We start from the raw sequence: 23876 nt of genomic DNA on the forward strand, positions 1-23876 counted from the left end.
TTTTTAAGATTTTATTTATTTATTCGACAGAGAGAGACAGCCAGCGAGAGAGGGAACACAAGCAGGGGGAGTGGGAGAGGAAGAAGCAGGCTCATAGCGGAGGAGCCTGATGTGGGGCTTGATCCCGGAACGCTGGGATCATGCCCTGAGCCGAAGGCAGACACTTAACTGCTGTGCCACTCAGGCGCCCCGTAACGAGCAATTTTTGCTAGAAACTTGGGCATTTTGGATATTAAGTAATGAGACCCTGGATCTCCTTTAAACCTTTTGTTTTAAGTGCCTTCCTTTGATCTGGGCCTGGCAGAGGAAGGGGTAGGCATCCCCTCATTCCTCCACGTTGGGGTAGAAGTCCAGGTTTTTAACTCAGCCTCTGCTGACACCTGAGGGGCGCTCCTTGTTATCTTTGGGTGAGCGTGAGAGTTCCAGTGGCCTGTTGAGCTTACACTGGTCCCTCCCTGCCTTATGGGCAGACTTGGCTTCATGACTGCTGGGTGGACATGGAAGTCCAGGCTCCTCACTGGGCCTTTTCCAGCACTAGCCCTGTAGGGAGAAGGAGGAGGAGAAGGAGGTTGGGTGCTTTATTGCAGCCTTGAGATGGGGGAAATCTAGCTTCCTAGTAGCCTTTGCTGGCCTGGGAGGGAATGGGGCCAAGGCTTTTACTGTGCTGCTTAGCTGTGTCTGAGTGGTTATTACCTATAAGTTTTCTGTCTTTTTAGGCTGCCCTTTTCCCAGTCCCTTTGCTACAGAGAGTGGGCTTTTGTTGGGACTTTTTGGGTCTGTACTCATGGGTCTTTCCAGGTTCCTGGCTTCTTCAGCTCTAAGTCTGGGAATGTCTGAGGCACAAAGAACGCCCAGAGAACCCCTCACTGTTATTCCGAGGCAGTGTGCTTTTTTCTCTCCACCTTTCAGAGTCTTAAGTTTGGGTTATATGCAGGGTCCAAGGCATTTAGTTGTACTTAGAGGAGGAATAGAGAAAAGTGTGTCTACTTTGATCTTTCTGGAAGTGGAAGTCCCATTTAGTTTACTGCCTTGAGATCTCAGGGCCCAAGCTTCTTTAATCACGCTTGTATAAATTTCTTTTCATGGGGAGAGAACTTAAAATCCCAAGCCTAGAAGAGCTCTGTGCATTGGTGGAAGGGGTGGAAACAGTTCCCATACACGAAGATGCACATTGGGCACTCTGTGGATCTGGCTTTCTTTTACTCACCTTTTAAGGCCTGGGGTCAACCATAGAGGAGACAGGGATATTCAGATTATTTTATATTCACTAAGGGGTCTTTATCCTCTAGAGGAAAAAATAAGTTCCCAGGACAGAAGAGGAAGTTTCACCCAGAGATTTATAAGAACCTGTAAGTGGCCCAGAGGAGTAGCTCGGGATTGGGGGTGAGGATCGCTTCCAGCTTGGCCTGGCCTCTGAAAGTGTGGCTTTTTGCTTTTGACTACTGAGGGCGAAACCCATCTGTGATATTTTCTTGGAGCCAAGCTTCTCTGGACTTCATCCTTCATGAGTCAGCTTCCTTAAAAGCCCCTTCCTTAGGGAAGTGTAACCTCGACGTGGAATGGCATGTGTTTCTAATCCAGCTAGACCTAGTTGGGGATCTGGTTCCATCTTTTGCTAGCTGTATGACCTTGACATTCAGTCGTCCACTTAAAAACCATCCTGTAGTGCTGACTCTGGGCCAGCCACCATGCTGGGTTTGGGGATAAAGTCATGGGCACCTTTCATTGCTCCCTTTGCTTTACTTTCTGGGCATGAGCAAGTCATCAGCTGGTTTTACTTCAAAAATACATTAAAAAATTGGACTACTTTTCCTCATTCCCTCATCTCTTTCCCAGGTTGTTAGAGTAAGGTCCCTGATTCTGTTCTTCCTTCTAATCCTTTGCCTCAATTCATTATCTACACAGCAGCCAGGGTAATCTTTTAAAAACATGCACCAGATTAATATTCTTTTGTTAAACCCCTCTGGTTACGCTCAGACATACTGAGAATGAAGTCTAACCCTCCTCGTGGTCCACTAGGTCCTGGGTGGTCTGGTTTCCACTTTTCTGAGCTCATCTGGCGTCCCTTTCCCCCCATCCAGTGGGCTTCAGTCATGCCAGACTTCTCTCTCTCTGCCTGAGCACATCAAGCTTGTCCCACCCTGGGGCCATTGCCGGTTCTGCTCTCTGCCTCGGATAATTTTCTGAACAAGTTTGAAAGGCTGGTTTCTGGTTGTCATTCATTCAGGTTTCAGTTCAAACGCTGTCCCTCCCCTGCTCCTCATGTCACATTCTAGCTAGTCGCCAGGTCCCCACCCTTGCCTCTTAGTTAGCTCTTACCATAATTTGAAATTATCTGGATTTGTCTCCTAGACCGAGCTCCACAAGTGCAGGCATCATGCTGTTTCCTTCATTGCTGTACATCCAGTGTCTAGAACAGTTCCTGCCACAGAACAGTAAATATTTGTTGAGTAAAGTTGCTTAATTTCTCTGGGGCCTCAGTTTCTCCCTTGTTGCATAGAATAATAATGGCTAACAGTACAAGGTTGTATTTAGAATTAAGTGAGATAAAACGTGTAGGTGAAGTACTTACTACAATGCTTGGCTCACAATAAGCCAAATAATGGTTTGTCATTGTTTCCTTCCGATTCTTTATATTATAATGTTCATTTCCATTCTCCTACACTCCTCTAGTACCTGTTCTTGCTCCTGATGATCCATCTGGAGTGTCATGAGCATTCGTTGCCAGTGGCGGATGCTGACTGGTTAGACGCTCGCAATGGAATCCTAACTTAGTTCTCTCTTGACCGTGTTTTTCTACAGGTTCTGCAGCTGGGCTCAGACATTCTTCCTCAGTACAAGCAGGAGGCACCGAAGACTCCCCCTCACATTATCCTACATTACTGTGTTTTTAAGACCACGTGGGATTGGATCATCTTGATCTTAACCTTCTACACAGCCATCCTGGTCCCTTACAACGTCTCCTTTAAGACCAGGCAGAACAACGTGGCCTGGCTGGTTGTGGATAGCATCGTGGATGTTATCTTTTTGGTGGACATTGTGCTGAATTTTCATACTACCTTTGTTGGACCAGCTGGGGAGGTGATCTCTGACCCCAAACTCATCCGCATGAACTACCTGAAGACGTGGTTTGTGATTGACCTTCTGTCCTGTTTGCCATATGATGTCATCAACGCTTTTGAGAACGTGGATGAGGTTAGTGCCTTTATGGGTGATCCAGGGAAGATTGGTTTTGCTGATCAGATCCCACCACCCCTGGAGGGGAGAGAGAGTCAGGTACATGCCTCAAATCTCAGACCTTGTTGTCATGTCTTGAAAGCTGAATAAATGTGGGTGGTCAACAGAAGAGTAATTCCGTGGGTGGGAACTGGCATGGCTGATGTCTGGAACGGAGGGAGCATGCTTGATGGATAGTCTCGCCTGCTGTTTTCGTCCTTTGGAGGATTGGAGGCCCTGCATGTCTGTGAATGGATGTGGAAGAGACCAGAGGCTTCCCTCTTATTTCGCGTGGAGTGCAAGCCACTGGCTCAGGGGTGGTGGGGCTGCAGAAGCAGGCATGCATTGCCTCTGCATTTGGTGAATCTTTCACTTGGTATGCAATGGCTGAATGTCTCCCTATTAATTGTTCTAATTATGGGGATTTTTCTATCATCTGCTGCTGACCTTTGGCTGTTTCATAACTAATGAACTCCTGGCAACAGGGATGCTATTTTCCCCCCAAGTTTGCTTGCTATTTTTTTTTTTTTTTTTTTTGGTAAGTGTTGGAAAAAGTAGTTGTTTCTTTGCTAAAATGAGTTTTGGCGGTGACCACTGGCATTCAGTGGTCCATACTCTCCCTTGCGTACATTTGCTGAGGTAGTCAGGCTACGGTCAAGTCCGGCCCTGTGACTAGGAGGGGTAGTACTATTGCTGGATTATGCTGCTTTGGATTGTTAGTCTTCCCATCAGTGGAAGGAATGAAAAGGAGACAAATGCTCCGTAAGTGTGTTGGAATTAGGACATGCTCAAATGGTCAGTGAACAGATGCCTGCGACATGTTGCCTAAGGAAGGGACCACTGGCCTGGTTCAAGTGATTTTCTCCTTTGAAAAAGTGAGGATGTCAAGTCATCACAGAGGAAAATGTCAGATTCTTATTCTTATTCTTAAATGTTCTATCGGAGTTGTTCTTCCTTCTTCCTACTGCCTAGTTGATGCTCCAAAAGAATGAAGATAAGGTAGTTTGTCTGGTAAATCTTCAGCCTCATAGAGCAGTGGGCCCTCACTGTCTTGGATTACAGAGGGTCCCAGAAGTCTCGGTCTGGCTAGGTGTTAACTGGGTGGGTAATTCAGGAAGCCATCTGGAAGTTGAGTTGAGGCAAGATTCACTGTCAGGGCTAGAGAGCTAGTGGGACTAGCCTTGAGATAATTGGAAGGAACAGCCAGCTCCCTGCCAAGACAAGATCTGGCCAGTGACTCTGTGACTTGCTGGTGACGTAATGATGCCTCCCAGCCTTCAGATCAGTATCAGTAGTAGGTGAGGACTCCAGCCCCTTCCTCAGTGAGAACCCAGCTACCTACCACTTCCCTCTCCAGAGAAGAGGAGCTGATGTTCAGATGCTCTAAACTCAGAACAACCCCTGCTTTTATCTATGTGGTGTGTTTTAATTTACTTTGAAATCGCAGGGAATAATGCTCTGGGTGGCTTGTGTGGATTTTGTAGGGGGATTGAATGAGTGAGACTGATCACTTACAAGAACAAAACATCCCTAAAGTGAATGTTGGGATTCTTTAGTGTGAATCTGAGTACACATTGGGAATGATATTTTTCTCTGTGAGCCCATTTGTAGAAGATTTTATGTTAGTTGGTGAGGAAAATATCATTTTGGCTTAGATAACTCAACGGAATTATTTCAACCTAAAAAAGCTTCTTATACACATATGGGAAATGAAATTTAACTTAAAAAAAACCTCTCGGGTTTTTAAAATAAACCATTTGCTATTTAGAGCAATAGCATTGAAAATTTGCAGATAAATAGAACAGTTTTCCGGCTTCCACAGGTTCTTGTTAAACATTGGCAGAGCCATAAACACATTTGTAAATGTGTCAAGATTACCTTGTCCCTTAGCAAAACAGAGAGCCTCCCCTCAAGCACTGTGTATGTCACGTTGGAAGTCCTTTGCTATCAATTGTGAGTACCCCTGGTGTGGTTTCTGATTTCCACAGTCATGAAATAGGTTGGCGGATAGGAAAAATGCCAGTTATCCGTAGCTTTTTAGTTGGAAGGCGTTTAGCATCAAAGCTCTCATTACCATCTCTTGGTCATAAATAATATGAGTATTAAGGGACTGTTGTTATGATTTGCTTCCATAAAGACTTGATTTTACGTTTAGTAATTTCTTTTCAGGCTTTGGCTGACACCTAAAACAATGCCTTTTCGTAACATTTATTGTGATGTCGGGCAGTCAGTGCCAGGAAACTGAAGATTTGGCTTCTGGCCCTCTTGGTATCACCTGTTAGGACAGCTGGGACTTTGTGCATGCCATTTAGCCTCTGTGGATCAGTTTTCTTATCTACACCTTGGGGATCATGCTACCTTTCCTGCCTGAAGGCATGGCATTTGGGCAGTAGATTATTTGAGTTCCCTGCTAGCTGCAAAGTGAGTTTGGTGAGTTCTAAAATCTCATCTGCGTTCGTCTTACCTCCAGGAGTTAATGATAAAAACAAGAAGCCTAGCACTTTGAGCTCCTACCTGTAGTGGGGGTGGGAGGATGGTGGGATGGGATGAGGGTTCAGAGCCCAGGAGGACCATGAAGGTCATCCAGTTCAACCCTCTTAGCTCACAAATAAGGGAACAGACACAGGGGGGATGTGACTCACTCAGGATGACACAGCAAATCATATGACTACGGCGATAATGAGTCCCCCTTCTGACTCCTCTCTATTCTTCATGGTGACAGAGTGGATAACATAGGGACAAAATGCTGACGGACACAGTTGAGTCAAAACTGACCAAGAAGCTTCCAAAGTCTGTGGCAAAGCCCTTGGCCTGGTAGTGGGACGTTGGGCACTGTGTACAGGAGGTGGGGCTCTGCACTTCCCCCAGAGCAGCCATGTTGGTAATGAGATAGGCAGTTTAGCACGCTCACGGAGGGACAGACCCCGTATGGTTTTCCAGGCATAGGCCTTTGTTGAAAGGCACCATTAAATTAGTGGGAATGGAAGGTTGGTGGGGCTTAGAGGAGGTTGGAGAGGCCATGAAGGGTGCCCCACTTGTTGATCCTGGGTATGGCTGGGTGAGAGAATTCCGATTAATTGTTTCCCATCCACTGCCTGCTGTCTTCTTGGCCATGCTCTGTTGCAGAGTTGCTAATCTAAGATTGCAACTCCCTCTGCTCTAGTCCCTTTCTTTGGGAGAGTGTGGGGAAGAAAAAAAATTATTGACTCATTTTTCATAAAAAAATACATGGAGCTGAATCCTCTCGGGTGTCCTCCTAATTATCCCAATGGATTTGTGTCCTAGTGGAGACCACCAAAGAAGAGAGGAATGTGCGGTGGTGGCTTTGCCATCTGTGTGTGTGTCGGGAGCGGGGGCTGGGGTGTGGGTGTGGGGTGGGGGCTCTTGAAGTGAAAGGACTACATCCACCCAAGGCTTGGGTCAAGAAAGAACCGGGTTAAATTGCTAATGCCAGCAATTGTGAATTCAGTCCTGTGGATGTCGCCCACCTCCGTGATTTAAGCCACACAAACGATCCCTTTGGACTCAACTTGTTTCACTTATGTAGATGGCCCACATTTGCGTCATTCTCCAGTCTGTTGGTCATAATCTGTTTTGGAGGCTGTTTGGGAATATGTTTGCACATTAGTTAAGCTGGTGAGAGGACAAAAGGTCTGGAAACCGGGTGAACTGAAGCTTGCCATAGGTCTGCTGAAGCAAAAGCCAGATGAGTCTTTCTCAAGCGCTTAGCGGATTACTGGCCGGGTGCTTCATGGATTAAAGATGGAATTATTATTCACAAAACATATTCCCTTTCCCCAGGAAGCCTTCTTGCCTCCTGCCATTGGAGTGTGGAAGTGCCCGGAGGTGAATGGAGCCAATCAGGCTACCTCCCAGGTCACAGTTCTGGCGCCTTCCATCCCTGGCTCTGTATGTGACCTTGGACAGCAGCTGGTGGTGTTGACATAGCTGACCCTTGCCAAGAGCCCGCTCTCACAGGAGATGCTCCCCGTAGAGCAGAACAGGAGCAAGGAGTGGAAAGATGAAGAGTATTGACAACGGCTTCCCTTTAGCTAGGGCGTTAAACTTTCTAAAACACTTCACACAGAGGTTCTTTATTCTAATTCTTCTGTGGCAAGTCCCTCCGCCAGCCAGCTGTGCAAACTTGTGCAAGCGTTTCAGCTCCCTGGACTTTGTTTGCCTCACCTGCAAGAGGGGTCCATCCCAGCTCCAACCTTGAGGACCCTGGGCGACTATTATCCCAGCGTTGCAGCTGAGGGGAAAGGGCCCGGCTGTCCAGGCAACGAAGCTGGGCTTCAAGCTTCTGATTCTCAGCCTGACTTTCTCTCCAGGCAGGTCATGCTGCCTCATCACAGAATCTCGAGCCAGAGTGAACCAAGCTGTGCGTTTTAGTTCCCGAGTCCCCCTTTCTGAATTGTTCCCTGGCACGGTCACTTCCGCTCTCCTCTTACATGGCCGACAGGTGAGAAGTTTGAGTGGCCGGCGTGGGTAAGCCTCCACGAAGGTTGCTGGTCTGTGTGTACAGGGCAGGACAGTGAGTGTGAAGGTCAGAAGTTACTCCCCCCCCCCACCGCCCCCACTTCTCTCTCCTTGGCAGATGGGCTCCCCTCTACTTTCTCCTAGGTTCACTGTTCCTGGCTCTTCCAGGCTTTCCCTGATGCCGAAAGCAAATTGGACCCCCGCGGGTTGCTCATCCCGTTAATTGGTGGTTGTCAGTCCTAATCTGTAGTTTTGATTTAGGTGGATGGACACAGGTGACTCCTCTGCTGTCAGCTGAAAGTCACAAGGTGACCTGGAATTTGCTTCCCTATAGAGTCCCAGCCATAGAGGCCATGTCCATGGTTTGTAGTAGCACTTAACATTAAGAATTATTCAGAGCAATTTTAGGTTCATAGAAAAATGGAACAAAGAGCACAAAGACCACAGTTTCCCTATCGTGGACATCTTGCATTAGTGCGGTACATTGATGACAGCAATACTGATACATTCTTATTAGCTTAAGTTCATCGTGAACGTTAGGACTCACTCTGTAGAATACATCGTAAGGGTTTTTGCAAATTGTTAATGACAGAGCTCCATCATTAAGTGTCATACATAATGTTCCACTGCTCTAAACATCTCTGTGCTCCACCTGTTCATCCCACCCTCCTCCCCAACCCCTGGCGACCACTGATCTTTTTACTGTCTCTGTAATTTTGCCTTTTCGAGAATGTCATATGGTTGGAATCATACAATCTGTAGCCTTTCCAGGTTGGCTGCTTTCACTTGGTGATATGTATTTAAGGCTCCTCCGTGTCTTTTCATGGCTTGATAGCTCATTTCTTTTCATTGCTTAGCAATATTCTGTTGAGTGGATGTACCATAATCTTTTCAGTAATAGCAATTAAAAAAAATTACTGAAAGCCATTGCTTATTCAAGCCTGATCAGTTGAGGCCTTGTCTGGGATTTCCTCCTCCTCTGGGTCTCTTGGACACGGAGAGCAGACAGAAGCTGAGACACTGGTGCGCAGACTGGCTTCCGGCCTGTGCTGTCTCCTGGGTAAAAACTGACAACGTTTAGCACAAGTTGTTAGTCTGTTACTGTGACAGACAGCAAAATGATCGTGCATTATACTTCCCTCACATTTCAGACTCTTTTCTTTGGCATTTCTCTCTTTTATTTTGGAGCCATTTCTACATCTGATTTTGGCAAACGCAAGAGGACACAAGCAGACACACTATAGTTTTTATCCCCGTGTCTCGTTAGGGGCAGGAAGTGCTGCTGATGGGTGTGTTTCTCTTTTGACGGCCTGCCGTGGTGGCCAGGGGCCGAGGTCCCATCTCAGTAATGTTCCCGATGTTGCCACTGTCCCCATGCTGGCAATGCTGTTGTCTTCCCCATCTTACCCACCAGGGGAATCCAGCTGAGATCTTTCCCTCTTATTTTTATTTATTTTTAAAATCATTCTTCTTCCAAACTTGTGCTCATAGCATGTGAAGGACCATGGAGGTCCTTGGAGCAAACTAGACTCAAGCCACCCTGCATCATTTCTCAACGCTTCCCTACTGTCTGTTCTCTCCCAGCCTCCATTCTAGCCAAGCCAAGTCCTGCTTCTCTTCTAATTCTCCACCAACTTTTCTTGGTACCTCTTTAAGGTTGTTCCCTCTTTAAAGAGATCTTACTGACTGGGGTGCTAGGGGATGAGAATACAGCTCTTCAAAGCTTGCAGTCTGGTGGGGGTCACAGGTAAATGACAGTGGTGGAGAATGTGAGAGGTGCTGTTCCAGGGCTCAGTTCAGGGTGTTATGGCTTACTAACGGGGAGTACTTAGCCTAGCGAGAGAATACAGGAAGGCCTCCTGGAGGAGATGAGGCGAGTTAGTTTGGTGAGGAGTAAGAAGGGTGTTCTTGGAAGAGGAGAGAGCATATGCAGAGGAGTTCGCTCTTAGGGCCGAACAAGCATTCACTGTGTCCAAAGCCAAGTCAGCACTGGGGGAGGGAGGCAAGATCCAGTGTTAGAATCTCAGAGTCTTGCCAAAGAGTTTACATTTTATCATGTGGTCAAAAAGAAACCATTAAGGGTTTCCATTAGATGTGTGCCATGATCTGACTTTGATTTTGAAGGTGTATGCAGGCAGCAGTGGTGAGAATGAGAGGAAAATGTCGCAGGTCTCCCCTCCTCTAGTTCCCTTGAGTCCACAGCACTTAGGCTGTTCTCTCCGCCACTGCACCGAAGCAACACCACCTCTCTGCCCCAGATCTCCTGATCCTCTGGCCCTCACTCTTAATGCCTGGCCAAGCCCCCACCCTGAACCCTGATTGGACCCAGTTCTCTGGCTCCTCTGGGCTGTGCTCCAGTGCCTCACTGTCAATGGAGAACTCCATCACCATGTAGACCCACCCTTAGTACACGTGGGATGCTTACTGTGTTTCTCCAGGCACTGCCCTCCAAGGCAGGTCCTTTGTTCCCCCAACCCATTCAGGTCTGGCTGTCACCTCCACCCCTGCTCTGAGCCTTGCTCATAAATCAAGTGACTGTGCATATGGAGGACTCTGTTATTATGTTCCATTGGTTTATCTATTCTTAACTCCTTTACCGCACTGTGTTAATTAGCATAGTACTATAGTAAGTATTAGAATCAGTTACCTGGGTTCTTTTGTTTCAAGACGGCCAAAGAGCCTTTGTATAGCCAAATAAATTCTAGATTTGGCTTGCCAGTTTCCACCTAAACCCCAAAAACTTGTTGGGATTTTGGTTGGAATTACATTAAATCTAAAAACCAGTTTGGAGAGGGGAGCCTGGGTGGCTCAGTTGGTTAAGCTTCTGACTCTTGGTTTTGGCTTAGGTCCTGATCTCATAGGTTGAGATTGAGCCCCGACTGGGGCTCTGTGCTCAGCGGGAGTCTGCTTGGGTAGTCTCCTCTTCTGCCCCTTCCACCATTCACATGCATGCTTTCTCTCAAATAAATAAATAAAATCTTAAAAAAAAAACAATTTGGAGAGAATGGAAGTCTTAATTATTGAGTTTTCCAAATGTTGACCATAGAATATCCATTTATTTGGGTCTTCTTTAATTATCACTATATTAACAAAATATTCTTAACAATATTTGCTGCCATTCTTTTTTGTTCTTGCTGTTAAACTTATTCCTAGACACCTGGTATTTTTGGCACTCTGTAAATGGCTGGCTTCATTTCCCATTTGTTTTCTGCTGGTTTAAAGTGTTTTTTGTTTATTGATTTTACAGCAGACTTACCCCCAATTTGCTTATTAATTTGAAGGTTTTTTAGGGTATTTAGAATTTTTTACATGCACAATCATGTCTTTATGAATAAAAACTATTTAATTTTTTTTCCTCTGCAAAATCTATACCTTTATTTCTTTTTCTTAGTCCTGTCTGGGATCAACAATATAATGTTGAATAGAAGTGGGTACAGTAGACGTCCTTCTCTTATTTTTAATCTCAGGGGGAATATGTTCAGTGTTTCAGCATCAAGTATATTGTTGACTTTAGTTGTGTGTAAATACTCTCTGTTAGATTAAGGAAGATCTCTTATATTCCTGGTTTTCCGAGAATTTTTACCATTAACGGGTTTTGAATTCTACCAAATACTTTCCTGCGTTTGTTGAGATAAAATGTTTTTCCTCCTTTAATTTATTAATGTGGTGAATTATACTGATTGACTTTTTAAAGAAAGATTTATTTATTTATTTGAGAGAGAGAAAGAGAGTGTGTGTGTGTGTGTGAGAAAGCACAAGCAGGGGGAGTGGCAGAGGGAGAGGGAGAAGCAGGCTCCCCACTGAGCAGGGAGCCAGATTCAGGGCTTGGTCCCTGGGATCATGACCTGAGCTGAAGGCAGAGGCTTAGCTGACTGAGCCACCCAGGTGTCCTGTTGATTAACTTTTGAATGTTGAATTATCGCTGAATTCCTAGAATAAACCCTAGTTGGCCATGATGTCTTGTACTTTTTTACATAACTGTAAATTATTTTGTAATATTTTATTTAGGAATTTAGCATTTATGTTCATGAAGGTGTTGGCCTTTAATAATTTTTTTGTGTGATATCCTTGTTAGGTATATACAGGGAAGTGTATCTTCTATCACTATTCTCTGAAAGAATTTGTATAAGATGGGACTATTCAGACATATAGGAATATAGGGCCATTCAGGTATTCTTTTTTTTTTTTTTCTTGTGTCAGTTTTGCATTGTTAAAGATTTGGCCATTTCATCTAGTGTGTCAAATGTATTGGCAAAAAGTTATACATAGTATGTGTGTTTTTTTTTTTAATGTTGGATCTATAATGTTTTCTTTCCCTTTATTCTTCATTGGTCATTTGTATCTTCTCTCTGTTTATCTTGGTAGAGTTTTCTCAATTATAGTAATCTTTTCAAAGAACCAACTTTTGGCTTTGTTAATTGTTAAATGTCTGTTTTCTATTTCATTGATTTTTGCTCCTATTTGTATGTTTTCTTTGTTCTACTTTTCTGGGGCATTAAGTTTACTAGATTCCACCTCCCCAAAGCAAAAATTAATAGACATAAACAATTCCATAATCAAAGTTGAAGTCTGCATATACCCCTTTCTCAGTAACTGATAGAACAAGCAGACAAAATATTGAGTAATTACAGATAATTTTTTAAAGCTCTATCTACTTGACCTAATTAGCCTATAGGGAATAAACACTTAACAACTTCAAAATACATATTTTTTTTGGAATTTCATATAAAATATTTACCAAAATAGACCAGATACTGAACCGTAAAGGAAGTCTCAACAAAATTCAAGGATTGAAATCATATAGTGTACTTTCTTACCACTGAGAAATTAACCTAGAAATCAGTAATAAAAAGATTAGTAGGAAATTACCACCATTTGCATTCCTGCCAACTGTGCACGAATGTTCCTTTTTCTCCACATCCTTACCAACCCTTGTTATTTCTTTCTGATAGTAGCCATTCCAACGGGTGTAAGGTGATATATCTCATTATGGTTTTGATTTGCATTTCCTTGATCGTTAGTATGTTGAGAATCTTTTCATGTATCTATTGGCCGTCAGTGTATCTTCTTTGGAATAATGTCTGTTCAGGCTCTATGCCTATTTTTAATCGAATTATGTGGGGGTTTTTTGGTGTCGAATTGTAGACGTTCTTTATGTATTTTAGCTCTTAGCCCCTTAATGGATATATCGTTTGCATTTATCTTCTCCAAGGAGTAGGTTGCTTTTTCATTTTGTTAATGGTTTCTTTCACTGGGCAAAAGCTTTTTATTTTAATGTAGTCCCAATAGTTTATTTTTGCTTTTTTCCCTCCTGCCTGAGGAGACATATCTAGAAAAATGTTGCTGAGGCTGATGTCGAGATTACTGCCTGTGTTTTCTCCTAGGAGGTTTATGGTTTGATGTCTCACACTTAGGTCTTTAATCTATTTTGAGTTTATTTTTGTGTCGGGTGTAAGAAAGTGGTCTACATGCATTTCTTTTGCATGTAGCTGTCCAGTTTTCCCAGCACCATATGTTGAAGAGACTTTCTTTTTTCCACTGTATATGATTGCCTTCTTTGTCATAGATTAATTGACCGTATAAGCATGGGTTTATTTATGGGGCTCTCTATTCTGTTCATTGATCTATGTGTCTATTTTTGTGCTAGTACCATACTGTTTTGATTATTATAGATAGCTTTGTAGTGTATCTTGAAATCTAGGATTGTGATGTCTCCAGCTTTGTTGTTCTTTCTCAAAATTGCTTTGGCTATTCAGGGTCTTTTGTGGTTCCATACACATTTTAGGACTATTTGTTCTAGTTCTGTGAAAATGCTAGTGGTATTTTGATAGGGGTTGCACTGAATCTGTAGATTGCTTTGGGTAGTAGGGACATTTTAACAATTCCTCCAATCCGTGAGCATGAAATATTTTCCACTTGTTTGTGTCGTCTTTAATTTCTTTCATCAGAGTTTTATACTTTTCAGAGTACAGGTCATTCGCCTTCTTGATTAAGTTTGTTCCTGGGTATTTTATTCTTTTTGGTGCAGTTGTTAATGGAATTGTTTTCTTAAATTCGGTTTTTGCTACTTCGTTATTGGTATGTAGATAAACAATAAATTTCTGTATATTAATTTTGTATCCTGCAACCTTACTGAATTCATTCATCAGTACTAATAGTTTTTTTAGTAGAGTCTTTTGGGTTTTTATGTATAGTCTTGTGGCCTTATTTTTAAAAAATATCTCTTGTAAATAGATAGCAAAGGATTGGGTCTTTTTTTATTTTTTGAAAATCTGGTCCATCAATAATTGTCTTGTAACTGGAACACGTAGTCCACTTTCTTTTGTCACTCTTGTTGCTGTCATTGGGTTTTAGTCTGTCATCTTGCTATTTATTTTCTCTTTCTCATACTTGTTTTTTTTTTTTGGTTCCTATTTCCGTTTTTCCCACCTTCTTGGGATTAATTATTTGTTTATTATTTCACTTAATTTCCCAACTTAAGCTTTTTAGTCGTATATATTTTATTATTCTTTTAGTGCTCACCCTAGAGATTACAACTGCAATCTCTGCATATTAAAAGCTATTTAAATTAGTACTTTTACCCTTTCTCAAACTACGTAAGATCTTTACAGTAGTTTAATTCTGTTTAACCTCCTTTTTGCCCTTTGTGCTATTTTTGTTATACACATACAGGTCTTTGTTATCATTCTTGTTTTAAATTGTCAATACTCTTTTATATTTATTCATATGTTTTTCACTCTTCTTTTTAGTTTCATAGTTTTGGGAGGGGAATCAATTTCTTTCAGCCCAAGCATCTGTTTTCATTCTTTTTCACAGTACAGTTCTTTCGGTGATGATTTTTTTAAATCATTTGTTTGAAAACATCTTTATTTGGATTATTTTTGCAAGGTGTAAAATTATAGGCTTGCTTTTTTATTTTTAAACCTTCTAGCAGTGTAAATATGTTATTGCTTCTGATGAGAATTCAGATGTCATTCTATTGTTGTTCTCCTGAATGTGAATTGTCTTATTTTCCTCTGCTTCTTTTATTTATTTATCTTCAAATTTTTATTTAAATTCTAGTTAGTTAACGTGTAGTGTAATAGTGGTTTCAGGAGTAGAATTTAGTGATTCATCACTTACATACCACACCCAGTGCTCATCGTGACAAACACCCTCCTCAGTGCCCGTCACCCATTTAGCCCACTGTCCACCCACCTCCTTCCATCATCCCTCAGTTTGTTTTCTATTGTTAAGAGTCTTTTATGGTTTGTTTCCCCCTCTCTTTTTTCCTTCCCAAATGCTCACCTGTTTCGATTCTTAAACTCTGCATATAAGTAAAATCATGTGGTATTTGTCTTTCTCTGACTGATTTATTTCACTTAGCATAATACACTAGCTCCATCCATGTTATTGCAAATGGCAAGATTTTATTCTTTCTGATGGCTGAGTAATTTTCCACGGTGTGTGTGTGTGTGTGTGTGTGTGTGTGTGTGTGTATCCCACATCTTCTTTATTCATTCATCGGTCAGTGAACATTTGGGCTCTCTCTGTAGTTTGGCTATTGTTAATCATGCTGCTATAAATATCAGGGTGTATGTACCCCTTCAAATCTGCATTTTCGTATCCTTTGGGTAAATTCCTCTGCTTCTTTTAAAATTTCCTGTATATTTTTTGTTTTTAACATTTTGACCATTAAGTTCCTGGGTTGGGTTTTGTTGTTGACTATATTTCACATGTCTCTTATGGGTATGTTCTGTTCTCTTTTCATCTATGATTCAGGTTGACTAATTTTTATTGACCTATATTCAAATTCACTAATCCTATTTCTGCTGTAACCAGTCTGCTGTAAATCTGTCTGATTAATTTAAAATATAGGTTTTTTTTCCCCCCAGAATACTCATTTGATCCTTTTTTCTCCCCTTTTGTAACAGGTTGAGATATAATTCACATACCACACCATTCACCCATTTAAAGTGTACAAGTCAGTGGTTTTTAGTATATTCTCAGAGTTGTGCAACCATCACCTGAATCAATTTTAGAATATTAAAAAATTTTTAATCATGGTAAATACACATAACGTAAAATTTACCACCTGAGCCATTTTTAAGTATACAGCTCAGTGGCGTTAGGACATTCCCATTGTCTTGCTACCATCACTACCATTCATCCACAGAACTCTTTTCGCCTTGCAAGACTAAAACTCTGTACCTATTAAACAATAAATCCCCATCCACCCCCGTAAATACAGGTTTTATATGTATTAACTTCTGACTCTTGATGGAGTCTGAGACACAGAGATGTTGGTGCCGTTATTGGAAAGCACATAGCTAGTGAGAGGCAGAACAGATCTTGTCTTCCCAGTTGAGGTTCCAGAAGTATTGAAATGTTTGGATGATGACTTGTTTAACCTTGAGTTCACTACAGCCTCAGGGCCCAATTTAGCTTAGATGATTGTGGCTTTTATTTGAATTATCTAGCCCATACCAATAACAGCATCCATGGCCACATTTGTAGGAAAGGGAGTCTGAAGGATACGGAAACTATACTAAAGGGTTTTGAGAATTAGACCTTCTTGGGGAATTAGTATCCTATGGGTTTCTCCAAGTACAGGAAAGCTCTGTGGATAAGACAAGGTTTGAGGATTAGCTGAAGTGTATCTCAAGGTGTTGGTTAGGAGGCAAGAGAGCATTGCCTGTCTGATGGTGGAGGCCTTTGTAAGAACTCATGACTAAGCCTTCCTTTAAGAAGTAGTAGTTTTTGGGTGCATGTGTTCTTACCCTCCTAATATGTTGAAAGGTTTTGAAGGCAAAAGTAATACTTAGTGCTCATTAATTGACAACACGAGTGTCCACATATTTGAATTAGAGCATCTAAGAAGCACTTGTTTTAGGTTGAATGAGAAGCTCCCCAGTAGAGTGATACGAGATGGTCAGAAAAGTCTCTTACAAATATCATCTCTCCCACTAGCCTGCTTAAAATTCTGACTTTTTTTTTTTCTCCTTGTTATTTGTTCTATGTTTTCTTATTAAGCAGAGTAACAAATCAAAACAGTTGTAATTGTGATAGTAGTGGTAGGGGGTTGGTCTCTCATGACCTTTGGTGAGGAAGAGAGGAGTGTGTGCTCCGCTGTCAGACCGTGGCCTTATGGGGTGAGGGCCTACTGTGGAGTTTCCGGAAGCATGGCTTTCGCCAGAGACATGGATGATGGTGCCAGAGATGGGCTGTCTGCTTCCCAATGGTCCAAAGACGAACCGGCAGAGATGGTGCAGGTAGTGAATGTAGATTCAGGCATGCTATAAATAGAATGCCAGGTCCATGTGGGGCGATGTAGGAACGAGACATGAAGCCTCATTGAAAGGAAACGTAAAGAAAAAATAGGGAATAAAGAGTACTAAGCAACAGAAAAGACTTGCATTTTTAGTTACATTTTTATATAACCACATTTCTTTGAAAGGGATGTATATAAATGAAAGGCTTCTATTTGAATAGAAAAAGCAACAAAAAGCATGGCAACACTTAGAGGAAAGAATGGGACCTTGTACATAATGTCATTTTCAGTGTTTTACAGAGCCCCTTACGTCTTATTCCAATAAAAGTGTTTTGTTTTGTTTTTTAAAGCAGGCACTAGAACAGATGAGAGAGTAAATGTGACTGTGTTTTGTGCTCTTTGGGAAAAGGTATGACAGAAATATACCTCTATTTATTCACCGGGTATTGATTGAACAGCACCAGAAATAGAGCTCTGTGTTCAGTGCTTTGGGAATTTTAGAGGAAATAAAATGGTTTCAGGTTGAGGGTTTTGAGCCAGGTCTGCAGGAAAGGTATAGCCGGGAACTGGCAGGTAGAATTGTCAGTTGGCCAAACAGCGTAACTTCATGATGAAATAACCAGCTGCCTCTTTGACTCTGTCTCTGACTAGCTGTGTGACCTTGAGCACATTAGTTATCCTCTCTAAACCTTGGTGTTTTGTTTCTTAAAGATTTTATTTATTTATTAGTCAGAGAGAGAGCACAAGCAGGGGGAGTGGCAGGCAGAGGAAGAAGCAGGCTCCTCGCTGATCAAGGAGCCCGAGGCAGGACTCCATCCCAGGACCCTGGGATCATAACCTGAGCCAAAGGCAGATGCTTAACCAACTGAGCCACCCAAGCGCCCTTAAACCCTGGTGTTCTTATCTTTAATGAGGGCAGTGTCTATCTTGCAGGGTGTTGTGGGGATTAAATTAGGTAATGTGTATAGATTAGTGCAGTGCTGGCATGTCGCCAGCATTTAGTAACTAGTACTGCTATTCCTATTGTTGTTGTTAGCTCAGGAGATGTTCTAAAAGAGTAATGATTATTTCCCTCAGGAAGATTCTTTTTTTTTTTAATGATTTTTTATTATATTATGTTAGTCACCATACAGTACATCCCCAGTTTCCGATGTAAGGCTCGATGATTCATTAGTTGCATATAACACCCAGTGCACCATGCAATACCTGCCCTCCTTACTACCCATCACCGGCCTATCCCATTCCCCCACCCCCCTCCCCTCTGAGGCCCTCAGTTTGTTTCTCATAGTCCATAGTCTCTCATGTTTCATTCCCCCTTCTGATTACCCCCCTTTCTTTATCCCTTTCTTCCCCTACCGATCATCCTAGTTCTTATGTTCCATAGATGAGAGAAATCATATGATAGTTGTCTTTCTCTGCTTGACTTATTTCACTTAGCATTATCTCCTCCAGTGCCCCCTCATGAAGATTCTTGGCCCTGGGAAGTATTGCTGTTGGGAAGCATGTCTTTACTCCTGAGCACATAGGTTTGAACCATCCGATGACCATTCATACCCCACCCTTCATGGAGCCTTGGCTAAAAATGAGAGGCCCCAGTCGCAAGAGAGATTTTGCATAGATTTTGCATAGAGGTCTCAAGGCCAGACCAGAACAGCCATGCTGACGGCTCACTCTGCTTTCTGGATCTGAGCACCGTCTGATTGCACATGAAAATCATCTCGGTTGCCTGTTGAAAATACGTATGCTCAGGCTCCACTCCAGTGTGTTGATCCTCTGTTCCACAAACTCGTATTTTTAACATTCTCCTCTGTTGGTTCTTCTGGGGCCATCCTAGCTCCAGACTAGCATTTGGAGTCACCTCAGACCATTTGGAAACTTTCCTAATGGGCTGGGAGTGGCCTTACCTGCGTGTTCCCTGTTTTCCTGGATCTTGGAATGTCTTTGAACGTTGACCTGCCGCTGCCTTGGCTATCCTCCTCTCTCACAGCCATGCCTTCTCTGAGTTCTTGAAGCCTGCGCTAACCACCATATTTGAATCAGCAAACACTTACTAAGCTCCAGAGAGGCAAGGTGTGCAAACAAAGCAGAACGAATTCTTGTTTCTTTTGCTTTTTGTGCATTGCTCTGTGACACATACCTCTTCAGACTCTAGTGATGATAATAATTATTCCATAAAAAATATAGCTCCTGTTTATTGGGCACTTACCACGTGCGGGGATTGTCCTGGGCTAAGTGCTTGATGCCTCTCATCTCATTTTATTTTCACAGTTCAGTGAAGGCGACTCACTCCCATTTTATAGGAGAGGAGATTGAGGCTTAGAGTGGCGGTCTGCTAGGGAGCAGAGCTGACATTCTCATTGCGGGACTTGGAAGTTCTGTCTTCACCACTTTGTTGATCCCGTGGTTGGTATTTGTAGCAAGCTCTACAGATAACGTGAGGGAGGACTTGAAACTTTAGTCTACCAGTCCCTCCCCCCTCCAACCTCTTTCATATGAGAAATGCACCTGACAGGTTGGGTTAGTCAATGAAAGGATGCAGAGGTGAGTCAAAATGCTCTGAGAGCCCAAGGAAGGAGTTGTTAAATGGGCACGATGGTCGGCCATTTCATGGAGGAGGAGGCAGATGGGCCAAGCCTTAAGGGAATAGGCTTGTTTTGATAGATGACGCTGTGACCAAGCAGATTTTCCCCACTGCCACAGCTGTAATGATTCAGGACTTCAGTGTCATAACATATCTGGGGAGTTTGGGTGGGGCTTAGCCTATTTTTGGTACTTGTTGATATGATTGTGCTAATATTGATAATTGTCTTCCTTGAGCCGTAGTTTACAAAGTGGAGTTTAAAATGTGGAAAACATATAAAAATGTTTAGATTTTACAACTTTCCAGAGGAAACAGAGGTGGAAACAGAGGGTTCCCAGTGTAAAAGATGGTGATTTTAAAAGACTGCCTTGTGTTTGTTGAGGGTCCCCTGAAGAAGCATATCTTGGAGCTGATCCCTCTCTACGAGGAGTCGGGGATGCCAAAGACTAGGAAGTTTTAACCAGGGGAAAATAGTATCAGGAGGTAGGGGTGAAGTGGGACCCTCTAGCCTGAGCAAATAGGACAGCCAAGGCCTGGAGGTACAAAGCTGCATGGTGCATTCAGGGCACAGGGGTGTGGGGGGGCTGGCCTGCAGGGGGCTGGAACATAGTGTGTGAGGAAGGGCGTGGGCGATGAGGCTTGAAAGGTGGGATTGTGGTTTGCCTGGGTGGCTCAGTCGGTTAAGTGTCTGCCTTTGGCTCAGGTCATAATCCCAGGGTCCTGGGGTCGAGCCCTGCATGGGCTTCTCCCTTTGCCTGCCGCTCCCCCTGCTTGTGCTCTCTCTCTGTCAAATAAATAAAATCTTAAAAAAAAAAAAGGTGGGATTGTGGAGGGCTTTGAATTCGGGGTACCCTTTCGATGGAGATATACACAGTATTCATCCTAGACTTCAATTCCAGCACAGGGGATTGATTTTATATCCTCGTATCCAGTAGGGGCCAAAGGAAGGGCCTTTGGGGAGCATCCCACATGGTTATCTTGCCTGTTTTTCCCTCATCCCTGTTGCTGTAATAAAGTATAAGCTGTCCAGGTCCTTGCGGAGTTCTAAAGAGGCTCCGTGAACTCTGTATTATGATGCTTTAGCACTTTACATTGTCTCCATGTGAAATCTCACGTTTGATTCTCATCATCAAAATGGATGGGATATCGCTCTTGGATCCAGTAACAGTTATCACTTACTGAGTTCCTGATATGTGTTCCCACCGTGCCAGTGCTCCACAGACATGATCACCGAATGCCCACCATTGTGCAAGGTAGTTGTCAGTTTTTTGTTTGCCTGATGAGGAAGCCAAAGCTTAGAAACTAGCTTAAGTAACTTGCTCTTTCATAGAACCCCACCCCCAGGTTTAGAAACCAAACGTGCCTTACTGCTGAGTCCATGTTCTTTCCATCCGGCTCTGCTGCCACCTCTGTCTTACTGCTGGGGGACCTAAGGTCCAGAGATGGCATTTTTTTTTTTTTTGAAGATTTATTTATTTATTTAAGAGAGAGAGAGGGAGAGAGAGAGAGGAGAGAGTGCACGTGCACACACAAGGGAAGGGGCAAAGGCAGAGGAAGAGAGAGAAACCATAAGCAGTCTCTCCACTCAGCATGGAGCCCAACGAGGGGCTCGATCCCAGGACTCTGAGATCATGACCTGAGATGAAACCAAGAGTTGGCCGCTCAACTGACTGAGCCACCCAGGCACCCCCCTCAGAGAAGGTATCTTGCCCAGGGCACACTTGGAATGGTGAGACAGCAGCTTGTCCAGGTTACTGTGAGTCTTTTCTTGAGCTGCGAGCACCCTGCTGGCTACCAGGTACCCTTAGTATGACCCCTAGTATCCCATGAGTTACTGGCCAGCTGGTCCCTCTGGAGTCTGTAATATTCATTCTTCGTCATTTGTCCAAAGGCATATGGTCTTCCCTCCCTCAGTAGTTGGTACTCGAAGCTCCCTCCTAGTGTTGACAGCTTAGTCATTATACCATCTTCTCATATTTCTCATGTATTCACCCATACTTGCTGTGTAAATCTCCAGAAACAGCCTGTTTATGAAGGGTCTTTGACAAGGCTATAACTCTAGCCTGATCTGAGGATGCTACTATAATTAGTTACAGGTTGGCATTCGCTAAATTGAATACAATCCATCATGCTTATTAGATATGGTGGGGGAGGCCGCACCCTGAAGGCGCAGTAGTAGGAAACACACATTAAATATACCTAAGTTGAGTATTTTCCCAGGCAGCTGCATATACAGAGCAGGGGCACGTGTTTGTAACACAGCCGCTCTCTTCTGCAATGGCACAGAGGAAATAGTGGGGACTGGGGAAGAAAAAGCACTTAGAAGCTTTCAAAGTAAATTGAGCTAGTTACAAAGTACCCCTAAGAAAATTTAAATCATAATACGTGAGAATGGAAAACAGAAGAAGTGATTCTTCAGGTAATTACCAAAGATTTCTCAGGTGGGATGGAGTTTTCTCCAAGTACAGGTATCTTGACACGTTATAGACTATCCTAGTGACCTATTGGTTTTTATAGCATTTGGGAACTTTAGCTGTTGTCAGTTGCCGGAAGTGCGACATGTAACATACTCTAGATCCCAGTTACTTTCAGCCCTTTCATTTTTGGTCCTCAGCATCAAGACAGACCTTTATTAATAGCCTCATTTTAAGAGGAACTAGGGCATATGAGGTACATGGCTCGGGTCACTCGATGTTTTGGAGGATGTGCCCTTGAAGGCAGCGCTGTTGTAGCTGTCAGAATCAACCCAGATGGATGGGCTCTAATACTAGGTTTGTTTGTATGTTTCCCAGCTGGGCAGCACGTCTCCACTCATGGCTATAATAAGAAAACTCATGGGCTGGTTTTGATGTGTATTTCTGATCGGAAAATTAGTACCTGGTACTTTTACCTTTATTTTTGTTCCTTAAACATATTGCAAGTTCGTCCAAAAATTCCCCCACAACACAAGTTAACATCTGTAAGAGTCCCAAGTTTGGTAGCGTGTGGCCCTTGTTGGGGGGCAGGCGCGTTGACAAAACAAAGCTTGGCCCCAACTGCATTTCCTTTTACCACTTGCTATCACAGGGGCACTGACAGAGGATGTGAAAATGCCAGTGCTTGGTCCAACTTGTTCCTGGAAGAGGAACCTGAAATGTATGATAGTAACACCATTCTTTTAAAAAAGAGAAAAAGGAAAGAAACAGAGCTACCCAGTTTTCATTTCCTATCAGACACCTGCCACATTTATTCTGTCTTTTCCCGGCTTGTAACTAAAAGCTAAGGACATACATTGACCATTTCTTATTTTCATCCTATTCACACCTACCTGTCCATGTCCAGGGCCTGACGGAGACACACACAGCTAATTGGACAGCACTACCATTGCGGTGAAGGAAATTTCCTTGCTTTATTGAATGTTGTCAAGTCTAATCTCAAGCAGGCAGCACAACATAAAGTATAGCTTCTATTGTCTTGTTTTTCTTCTAGGGTAAGAATCTGATTTTCTTGGTCTTTACTCTTCTAGAATGTGGGCACACTTCCCTGCCGGGATTCATATATTAAACAGAAATATTTGTGCAGAGGGCTTATAGGTCTTCTGTTTTCACAGAATCCAATCCAATTTTCTGATTCCCCAAATTAATCATTATGACCATTTATTATGTCTTGGAGGCAGTCCTTTCAAATGTGTTACTTCTAAATATGTATCCCGTGAGCAGGAGGTGGACTTCCCAGCTGATCCCTTAGTAGAATGAAGCTGGCTTGTGTTGCTGGATTTAGTTTATTTTAATTTCATCTGAATTTTTCAACAGTTCTCAGCCTATCTTGCAACAGTAAAGCTTTTATTAGTTTTCGCATCCTTTTCCTGTCTGTTATTTATTTCTTTTCTCAACAACCCTACGTGGATGTTGAGAATTTTATGAAAAAGGGAAACAGAGGTCAGGAGTGATGGACTTATTCAAAGTCTTACAGCTGCAGAACTCAAGATCAGATTTCCTGACCCCTAGGCCAGTTTTCTAATTCTTGCCTGATTGGGTCCTGAGCTTTTCTTTGTGATTAATATGAACTTTGTTTTCGACATCTTCTTTTAAACTATACCTCCTGTCCAACCTACACACCAGACTTAGACACTCATGTTTGCACATGCATGCATGGGTCCACACATGGGGATTCCCCTTTCTCCTTTGCTCCCCTATGAGACCTAGAAAATTTGAGTTCTTTGCTGTGTCCTCACACATTCTTCACTGCTAGAGCTAAGTGGGAAATGGAGGAGGAAGTTGGAGCAAAGGGAACAATTCTGGTATGGTGGGGGGGGCGGGGCTCAGAAGTTTCCAGCATGTTTTGCCTGAGTCAGTGGAAAGCTGGTCCCAT

The 23876-nt window shown here is 43.0% G+C and overlaps 1 protein-coding gene across 1 annotated transcript in view; it reads left to right on the plus strand.

Moving 5' to 3' along the window:
- The first annotated feature begins 2760 nt into the window (after positions 1-2760).
- LOC103672533 (potassium voltage-gated channel subfamily H member 1-like) overlaps positions 2761-23876 on the plus strand; it is a 60500-nt gene continuing 39384 nt past the window's right edge. Inside the window, exon 1 of the mRNA XM_008701245.2 lies at positions 2761-3195. Within this exon, the coding sequence (XP_008699467.2) occupies positions 3109-3195 (87 nt within the window). The 5' untranslated portion in view covers positions 2761-3108. The remainder of the gene's footprint in view (positions 3196-23876) is intronic.

The sequence above is a fragment of the Ursus maritimus genome, unplaced genomic scaffold, assembly GCF_017311325.1.
Source record: "Ursus maritimus isolate PB19 unplaced genomic scaffold, ASM1731132v1 scaffold_2, whole genome shotgun sequence".
NCBI classification, from domain to species: domain Eukaryota; kingdom Metazoa; phylum Chordata; class Mammalia; order Carnivora; family Ursidae; genus Ursus; species Ursus maritimus.